Here is a 10,155-nt window from a genome sequence, read left to right on the forward strand (position 1 = left end):
GAACGGTGCAGTGAATATCAGATTCTAACCCTTTCATGTTCACAAGCTGTTAAAGTTTCTTGTCTTTTTGGTACAGTTTTATCTAAGACTTGAACACCAGAAGGCAAACTGAAGCTGCTGTATGAAAAGCTGGCTGTTTAAATGATGAAATTCAGGGGTTCTGCAGTTTACAATGTTGCTTGGTAATATTGAAACGGACAGAGGCAATTCCCATGTAAATCCTCTTGGAAGGATTATGACAGCTCTTTCTGTAGGAAACAATTTAGGATTCCAAAAGACGACATGAATGGGCTGTAAAAGAAAACTGCTTGAACACCAGGGCTACAGTAATGGTATATTTAGCGTTCTAGCGTAGTCTTATCATGTGTTTCCCATAATTGTATTGTATTCATGTAAAACTGAAGAGTCTGTGGGTCAATTCATTTAATGCAGGAAAGTGCAGCAGCTTGGAGTAGACCATTCGGGGCAAAAAAAAAAAAGAGCTGTGTTTCTATGTGACTAATCACAGAACACTGGAACTGGAAGGGACCTTGAGAGATCATCAAGTCCAGTCCCCTGCCCTCACGGCAGGATCAAACTCCATCTAGATCATCCTTGATAGATGTCTGTCTAATCTGCTCTTAAATATCTCCAGAGATGGAGATTCCACAACCTCCGTAAGCAATTTATTCCAGTGTTTGACCACCCTGACAGTTAGGAACCTCTCTTGCTGTAATTTAAGCCCACTGATTCTTGTCCTACCCTCAGAGGCCAAGGAGAACACTTTTTCTCCCTCCTCTGTTAGCCCAGGACTGAGTCCTGATTACTAAACACAGGACCTCCATTTGCACTGTATGTGTATCACCGTGTATTTAGTTAAGTCAGACAAATGAAAATTAAACAATAAGGCTATGTCTACACTTCAGGCTTCTTGCACAAGAATGGCTGTTCTTGCGCAAGAATTTGCAGAGCGTCTACACTGCACGTGCGTTCTTGCGCAAGTAAATTTACAGTAAAGCGTCGGAACAGAGGGCTTCTTGCGCAAGAATTATTTCTCTCCCCATGAGGAATAAGCCCTCTTGTGCAAGAGCTTTCTTGTGCAAGAAAGTGTCCACACTTCCATGGACACTCTTGCACAAAAACACATCTGTTGAGCAAGAGCAAATGGCAGTGTGGATGTGCTCTTGCTCAAGACCTTTTGCGCAAGAACTCTTGTGCAAAACAGTTCTTGTGCAAGAAGCTTGCAGTGTAGATGAAGCTTAACTGGTTTATTTACAAGTTTAAGGAGCAAACATAAAATGAATCCAGTTGTCATAAACTAAGATTGAGAAAACCCTAAACCCCACAACAGAACAGTCCTACCACCATCACGACGTCTGGAGCTAGAAGGTAAGTAGATGCCTTCAGGCTGGAAAACTGCGGCAGAGACAGGGACGGACTGTAGGGTTCAGATTAAGTGAGCGGTCCTCTTCCTTGATCTTCAGTCTTCTATTTTTGTCCTGAGTGTGATATGCAGACCCTAAATGAAATGGATGGTGTGCATGTGAGACTCACCCTATCACAGACCGAACTAACAAATCAACCCTGTCCTAACAGTCGCTGCACTGGAACAAACTGGCTTTAACCCAAGTGATCTAAAAGGTTGAACAGCCTGCTGGCTGCCACCCTAGCACTGCCTGTTAGCTTCTGCCTCAGAGGCCAACAAGGCAACACAGTTGCCAGCTGTTGCCACTGGGCTAGCTTGACTTCTCTGTCTTAGAGGTCAATGAGGCCAAACAGTTGTCACCTGTCACACTAGCACCACTGAGCTGTGCTGAAGGTGTGCACACAGAGATCTGGCTTCTGCCCCAGACAGCCTACAAGGCCAGACAGCCTGCTTGCTGTTGCCATAGCACCACTGCATGGTGCTGATGACATGCACACAGAGAGCTCTGGGGGGAAGGTGAGCGCCCTCTATAAACGCTCTCTGGTTGTTGGGCAGATTAGAGTCACGTGCCTAATTTTCCCCACCACTGTTTTCCTCCTGACAGGAAATGGTTACCAGGGAACTGGTCGTCATCTTAGAGGGAGAAACCTCCTTGTGACACCCTTTTAGATTCTTGAAAACTGCTATAGTGTCCCCTCTCAGTCTTCTATTTTCTAAACTAAACAAGCCCAGTTCTTTCAGTCTTCCCTCATAGCTTATGTTTTTTAGATCTTTATCATTCTTGCTATTCTTCTCTGGAGCTTCTCCAGTTTCTCCACGTCTTTCTCGAAATGTAGTGCCCTGATCTGGACACAATACTCTAACCAAGGGCCATTCAGTGCAGAGCTCTCTAATGGCAAGCCTTCACCAACACCTACTAGCCCTGAGTGTCAGGATGTGTTCTTAGGTCAGGTCGATACTGGCAGAGAAAATTGATGCAATATACGCAACTACAGCTACATGCATAGTCTAGCTGGAGTTGATGTACCTTGTGTTGATTTTCTGAAGTAGCCCCACAGTGGGTGGTTGATGGAAGAAACACTGCTGTAAATTTCCCTTACTCCTTGCAACAACTGACACGGGCACCCTCAGCATTCAATTTAGCAGGTCTTTACTAGACTTTCTAAATTGAACCCTGAAGATCAATTGCCAGAGTGTGGATTCTCTGGTAAGTGGGGAAGTGGCCGTTAGGGCCTGATCCAAGACTCACTGATATCAACAAGATTGATATCATTGACCCATTGACCCAAAAAGCTGCTGGAGTGAGACCACCAGATGTTCCTGAGTTGGTCAGAGGGGTTGCAAGGTTAGTGCATTTGGATGGGTGCATCCGTTTTAGGAGCTTCTCCCTTCATTCCTCAGTTTGCTCAGGCCTCCTCTTGATGCTGAACTTCAGTGCACCTTGTCCATGCGCTGCTGGCTTTTGGGAACCACAAACCTGCAGCAGTACAAACCAGCAATGTGATGCAGGAGTCAGCTCTGGACCACCATTGACCCTCTTCCTCAGTTTTGTTTACTGCTGTCACACAATAATGAAAGCAGCTCAAACATGCAGCTATCCTGTGAGTTCTTCTGTTGCTTTCAGATGCCAACACATCGCAACCTTTAAATTACTTCATTGTGAGTAGAGGCAGGTCTCAACTTGCCCAGCACTGTCTCTGTGATTATTCCTTACTATAATGTTACCATAGCAACTAGAATGCTTCCCTAGTCAGGATGGTTTATTATGTCAAGGTAAAACTCCACTAGCAGCGTTGAAAACATCAGCCCTTCCGTCACACACGGATATTGATTTATGTTTGGGTTCCTCTTGTTTAAATGACTATCCACACACATTTTTCTTCTTTTTGTTGTTAGACAAATTCAAAACAAGAAACTTTTTCATTAAAGACAATGATGGGTCCTAATGAATGATTTCTGTCAGCAGTGATGCAGTACATAAAATACTTTTGTCTTAGAAAATTCTAAGCTTCTTTTACAGCTGTGTCTCTAGCTTCAAATCACCAGAAACAATTCCTTACAGGCAAATACATTGTGACAAACTCCATTCCTAATTTCACAGGCAGGAACGTGAGGGCAAGCACCTTATAGATTGTTATTTGATATGATTGATCCAAAATTATAGACCTTGAAGAAGCATACAATAACTCCTCAAAATGTCAGTCATGCTGCATGCAAAAAACAAATCAATCTCCCCCTTCAGTTATTGATAAAATTAAATGCAGTGTGGAGGAGGTGAAACCTGTATTTAGGTCTTCAGATGGTGTGTGATCATTTTTGAAAAATTTCATCCTGAGCTTTGTGGCACAAAGGCTAACAATGATTGCAACCAATGTTTCCATTTCTCTGCTGCAGACGGGAGAGGAAGGGATGTGTGTGAGGGGGTATGGTCTTGCTTCTTAAGCTGATTGCCTTTCCGTCATTGTTTTGCATCACTGGCACTTTTAGAGTTACACTGTGGCCTTCTCTGCTAAGTCAAAGAACCACTGGCTCACAAAAGGCTTTTCTTACATTACAACTCATTTGAAATGTTGGTCTGGCCATACCCTCACTACCAACAGTCAGTGACAACCCAGATCCAAAAGGAAGGTTCACAGTCTCCTCACCAGAAGCAAATGGGATAAAGCTTTCCTGGTCTGTGGTGCCATAACATCATCCAAGAGCACCCGCATATCCTGCCTGACATTCAGATTGGGAACAGGAGTCACAATGGGCGGGCTCAAGCCCTCAGGTAAAGAATAGCTTTGCCAGCATTCAGTCTCTTCCCCCAAGCTATCAGCCTCTTCTCATTCTTACCTGGCTTGATCTGCAGCAGTTCTCTTCCCTGCGTACCTCCTCAGCCTCCTCACTCCACTCCCAACAGCCCCCTACTCACAATACCTTTTGAACTGGCAGGGAGACAAGATGGATCTCTGCAGGACACCACATTAGAGTAAGGGCTCCCTCCTCGTACTGCCTGCTCACAATGCTCAGCCAGACAGGTTGCATGGGAAAGGGCACTTCATTCATTCAGTGTCTTCTTTCATCATGGAGTGGAGATAGCCCTGGTGGTGTCTGTCTCATACACAGGGCTTTACCCAAACGGCCCAGAGTCAGAGACATGTTATGGTGCCAAGGCCATCAGAGAGTTCTCATACCTTCTAAAGGATCCTCACCAGAAATTCTGGGTAGTAGCTAGCCAAGCTGTCATTGTCATGGCTTGGTTTTTTGAGCTGTATCTTTTTGAGAAGCTGGCACCTACTGTCCCTAGTGCAGGCCCAGAGAATCTGCCTCCCACACTGCCCCCTCCTCCCCTCCCCGACAGTGGAACTGATACTTTGCCAACAGCAAATGAGGCATGGCGCCTTATTATTGCATTTCTTCCTGCTCAGTGTGTCTTCCCTTAAAAGAAAGCTCCAGTGAGTCAACAGCAATAATGTTCCATTCAAGTATTTGCTGATACTGTTTACAGAAAGATAACATGTCCTTGCAAAGAGAGTGGTAGGGAATTCTAAAGGCCCACTGTATTCCTTTGCTAGTGAAAGCTACAAGCTTTGAGAGCCTCAGACCATTAATTATAGCTGTGGCACTGATAGCTAACATTTGACAAGGATTAATTAGAAAAGTCTGCACCACTCCTTTAATTATACATTAGCATTTGTGGCTGTCCACAGAAGGAATTCCCAGTCTCTCGCCTGCCTTGCCTCCAATCCCCGCTGATTGGGTCTCTGCAGCATCTTCTACCAGTGTGGCTCATGTCTTCCATTTGCTGGTAATGGTTTCTCCACAAATGCACTGATTTAATAGGGTGCAAAGGTTAACTACTTCCACTTACTTTGCCCTTTCATTGGAGTCTAATTTTGGATCACCATGAGGCTCCTGGTTCCCAATGAAGGTTTCTAGTTCTGGCCTATGTTCCATTCCTAAAAGCTGTTTTCATAGAGGCAAATCATGAAATGCTTCTGAATGGAAGGAGTTAGTTCCACTGTGTGTGCTGTTCATATCCAGCCCACAGCCAGACATTTATTTTGCTCTTATAGATTATAATTATTTCCTCCTACCAAAGAGAGTTCTGGAGAAACATACCAGAGAGTAACAATAGTGTGTTTTAATTCAGCTTCATTGTATCATCTTTGGATAGTGACAGAAATCAAATAAATCCCATGCAACCCATTTTGAGGCATGCCTTGGTATGTCAGTTTGATGAAGTACACTGTATGCAATGTGATCTACCTTAAGTCATGCATTCTCTAGTTTACTCTGAGTCATTTATGTTGAGATCAGTTATGCTCAAAAATTGCATTTACTGAAACAAGTCGAGTTAATTTACCTGCAGTCAGAAATTCCCACTTTGAGGCAATGGTTCAATTGACACTAGAAGATAAGAACAGGTTTCTGGATACAAGGACATGTCCTTTCTGACTTTGCGGCTATATCAACTCATGTAACATTAACTAAAATGTCTATCTTTTCATTGTTGCTTAGGATGAACACAGAAATCAAAGATCAAGAAATGAACCGACCAGCTTCTGCACTCAGTGCTAGGAGAGGGGAATACGGAAGAACTCTGGGTGAGGCCAATTTTGGAAAGGATGGGAGCCATGTGGTTGGTTCTCGAAGATGGGAATTCGGAAGAACTATGGAGAAGGAGGAGATTGACAGTCAGAAAAAAGTTGTTGCTAAATTAGGAGCTACATCTCCATCGCTGATAAGAAAGAGGTCATCTTCTACAGCAGGAGAGGCATCTTTTCCAAGCTCTTCATCTGCACTTTCTGAATATGTGGAAGAGCTCAGGAGGAAAAGGGCAACAGAGAAACAGTCAGGAACATTAGGGTTAGAGGACACTTCACCCCTTCCAATCTACCAAACAACTGGTGCCTCCTCTCTGAGAAGATGCAGGACTTTTAAAGAGGATGATGAGTTCCCAAGAATGTTTGGAGTCACTGAACGTACAGACAGTGAAGGAGTGCCTACAGGAGCAGGCCTAGTGCGCTCCTCCAGCTTAAAATGCATATCATCTCAGAACACTGAGCCAGCGCGCTCCCCAGCTCTCAAAAGAATGTCAAAGTTTGGCTCCTGTGACTCACTTTTACTAAATATGGATAATACTTCCCTGACACTGAGTTCACCAGCTGTGGGAGTGGATGCCTTCAATTCATCGAGACTTAAGCCATGGAGAAGTTACCTGGAGCCATCATTAGAGGATGCAGCCAATGTTGATCTGGGGAAAGATGCTCTGGTATTTGAGAGTAAGCAATTCAGTGATGTTCCAAATGAAGGAAAGGGAAGTGACCCGTTCACTTGGAAAATACCAACTCTCAACTATGAAAGAAGAACAAATGTTGACTTTGACGACTTCCTTCCAGCAATTCGAAAATCCCAGTCAACAAGCAGTTTGTCCAGGCCTATCAAAGACAAGAGAGAAGGTCAGAGGCCAATGAGTGTTCATTTTGAAGACCAGATTACAGCAGATAGCACTGTGTTGTCTAAGATAAAGACCATTTCAAAGGCCAAAGAGGACCCTGGAAACCTCTCTGACTCATCTTCATCCTCTGGCTCAATCATTTCTTTTAAAAGTGCAGACAGTATCAAGAGCCGGCCAAAGATCCAAAGACCAGAAGGTGAAGGATGTGCTGGAAAGCTAATCACTGAAGGTGCTAAAGAGGAAAGGCGATGGGAGGCTGAAGGGAAAGAAGATGATGTAAATAACATTATGATGAAATATCTAGGAAAAGACTAAGGTAACTTGCTGAGATACTAACTAGGCCCTGTCTGTATGATTAACACTTAGCTTAGATTTGGTTAGCAGTTATAGGTTTGCCATTTGTGCCACTAAGTGAGAGGCTCTGCCCAGATTTCCACTGCAAATTCTCCTCTCCAGATGCTTCTGGCCTGGAACAGCCTAGTGCTGACTAATAAGCAAAACTCTGACCATAATCTACCATTCTACTTGACTTTATTGACTGATAAAATTAACATAATGAACAATCGTCTCTTGGTGATCCCTCCATCCCAGATTAGGGCTACATTCTATCCAGAGCAGGATTGGCCACAAGACAGCATACCCCTCCCCCAAGCACTTCTCCTGCTTCAGAGGCCAAAGTGCCCCAGCCCTCTTACTACATCAAGAGAGCAGGCTGTGCTGCTGCCCTGTGCCCAGGGAGTCCAGATGTGCTTGGCCCTCATGCAGGCTGTACAAGGGATAAAGGATGGCTCCTTGCCCTCTCCTGCGCCCTGCTATGCAGACCCTGTTCCAAGTGATCAGCTTACTAACAGGGTCTGTGCTTATCCCCTAGCCAGGGGAAGAGGCGTCCTGCTCAGGGAGTGACGGCTCTGCCAGCGTCACATGAAGGAGCCCGGTTCCCCATTAACACCGGTGCACAGTGACCATGAAGCACCACCATTTGGAGCGTTTTAAACCCACTGTGTTGCTGTGGGGAATGGGAGAGCAGGGCGCTTTGAGCCTAGCTTAGCCCCTCGCCCTTACCTAGTCACTGCGGTATCATCACCTTGCTCTTCTCACGCCGTATGGCACAGAGAGTCTCTGGGTTGGTTCTGAGACTGCATCCCTACAATTTTGCTTGTTTTATTAATCGCAAACGTTGACAAGCGTGAACCCCAAAACGCACCCCTCCAGAGAAGGTGGGTTTCGCTTCCAGTCACTCTTGCCCTCTGTATTCTGCATTTGCTTCTCACAGCCAGATGGATCGAGTTCTCTTACTGCCTTGGATGCTTCCAGAATTAAGATTTATTGCTGCGACCTAGGTTTGAAAGCACACTCCCTAATGAATGCATCATAACGGGAGCACTGTTTAAAATAGATTAGAAAGATGTTTTGTAAAAAATGCAGCCTTTAGACAGGCTTATTGGATATCAAGCTGTGACCAAATCTGCTACACCAACACAGGAGCAGAGGACGTCTTAATAATCTATTTCTTTAAGGGAATTGGCACTTGCATAATAAGATGTCCCAATTTCTCCCAGACTTAATGATAATAAGTGGTACCTATAAACAATAAAGCGCAGTAACATCCACCAGTCAAAAAACGATGCCTTTTGCTTGGAAATGAGAGCAGGAGTGTCCCAAAGAAGAACTTAAATGAACAAGCCCCCTATGCTGTCAGCTAACACATAAAGGACAGATGTTTGTTCGCATTAGAAAACTCTATAGCACAACCAGAGAGCAGTTTCAATATTGCCCATCCCAAATTCAGCTGCTCAGAATGGTATGTGGCATCTGTAGCTTGCTTGGGAATTGTTCTGTATCGAGTTCCGGGGTCTGAACACGTCTCTTAACCTGCTTCTGGCTTTCATTGGCTTCTTCTTGTCTGGAGCATGCTAAGCTTCCTGACCAAAAGCACAACAATATGAGAGACAGAGATTTGATGTACGTTATAATGGGAAGCTGTGTTTTGACCACTGCTTGCTTTATACAAAATAAAATATTAACTTCTTTGACTTAAGCCTCTTCTCTTCTTTCCTTTCCTTGCAGTGAGAACAGACAGCTGAAAACAAAATGCTTGTATTGAAAAAGGCCACCCCTACGTAAGTGCAGCCCACTGCTGTGGTGAGGTTCAGGGGATGTTTCTCAGTGTAATGCACACTCCTTAGAGCCATCTGCACTTAAGTCTTAATAAACAGCATTTCTGGCAACCTTTACTTCAAATGGATTTTTGCTTTGTCATTTAATCTGTGCACTCAAAATTCTAGCTTCCCAGGAGAGAGCAAAACTTCCAGTTTTTGATGTTTTTTTTAAACTAGGTGTTTGTAGCAAAACTGTGAATCTCTTCAGAAAAACTCTGTCATTGCCAAAGTCTGCCTCTTCAAACTGTTGGCATGTTGACTTGCTCTTCTTGTAAGGTTGAGTTAGGTGGGTGTTATAATTTACATGCTAAATACTTTTTGGCATGGCCAGAAATTTGCACGTAGGCAAAATTCAGTGTTGTGGGCTTTAGAATTCCTCATGCTCCTTTTTTGCTGCATTTTTAATTTAAACCAAACCTTTGCAGCAAGAAGCATTTCCTTTCTCACAGATGGCTGTCAAACTTTCATGTTAGGGCTCATGTAAGCTGTTACAATATACACAAAACTGGCTAATCATTTCCACCTTTTCTCTGGCCTTCTGCAGTCCCTACCACCACCATCTTCAAGTTTGAAGATGAACACGAGCAGAGAACACCTGACATTTTCATGTTTTCTCATGCCGGTGTCTGGCCCCTTAGTAACTTTTCCTGGTCCTAGTGCATTTTTCTAAAGCCAATAATGGAAGAATGGTGAAGTGGCATAATCTACCTCTGATTACAGCTGCACAATTTTAACCCATCTAGTTAATGGCTTGAATATTATTCAAAGCAAAACCAATCCATTCTGTTTTCCTCCTGCTTATATAAATAACCTAAGGAGGAAAACGAGATAATGACCATTGGTGTTTCCAAAAGGCTCTAAAAAGTTCTGCTGAAGTGCAGTCATAGTCATGGTAGTGTCATGGGCTCATCTCTAGCTGTAGAGTTCTGTTGTCCCTGGGGCTTATTTTAACTTGTGCTCTGTGTACTGCAAACTTTATGAATGCACCAGCCATCATGGCTTATGTCTTTTTGTTATGGGGCTTGTTGGCAATTCCTCCGTTGGTTTGACAAACACCTGCTCCTCTCTTGGTGAGAACACACAATGCACCTTGAGGTGTTTGAGAGAATGCCAGTTTGTTACCATCCCTGACTAGAGAAGAATTGTGT

At 44.0% G+C, this 10,155-nt stretch overlaps 1 protein-coding gene across 4 annotated transcripts in view; it reads left to right on the forward strand.

Annotated features, from left to right (window-relative positions):
- The window catches only part of MYO18B (myosin XVIIIB), a 248,737-nt gene extending 239,661 nt beyond the window's left edge, over positions 1-9,076 (forward strand). For 3 of the 4 annotated variants that reach the window (XM_075898877.2, XM_075898879.2, XM_075898878.2), the window contains 2 exons: positions 5,909-7,164; positions 8,916-9,076. In XM_075898877.2, coding sequence (XP_075754992.2) covers positions 5,909-7,163 — 1,255 coding nt within the window. In that variant the 3' untranslated portion in view covers position 7,164; positions 8,916-9,076. Of the gene's footprint in view, positions 1-2,806; positions 3,244-5,908; positions 7,165-8,915 lie in introns of those variants that run through there. The other variant, XM_075898880.2, reaches the window with a different exon arrangement.
- Positions 9,077-10,155: the final 1,079 nt, after the last annotated feature.

Source organism: Pelodiscus sinensis, chromosome Z (assembly GCF_052426305.1).
Source record: "Pelodiscus sinensis isolate ZL-2025 chromosome Z, ASM5242630v1, whole genome shotgun sequence".
In the NCBI taxonomy this organism is placed as follows: Eukaryota; Metazoa; Chordata; order Testudines; family Trionychidae; genus Pelodiscus; species Pelodiscus sinensis.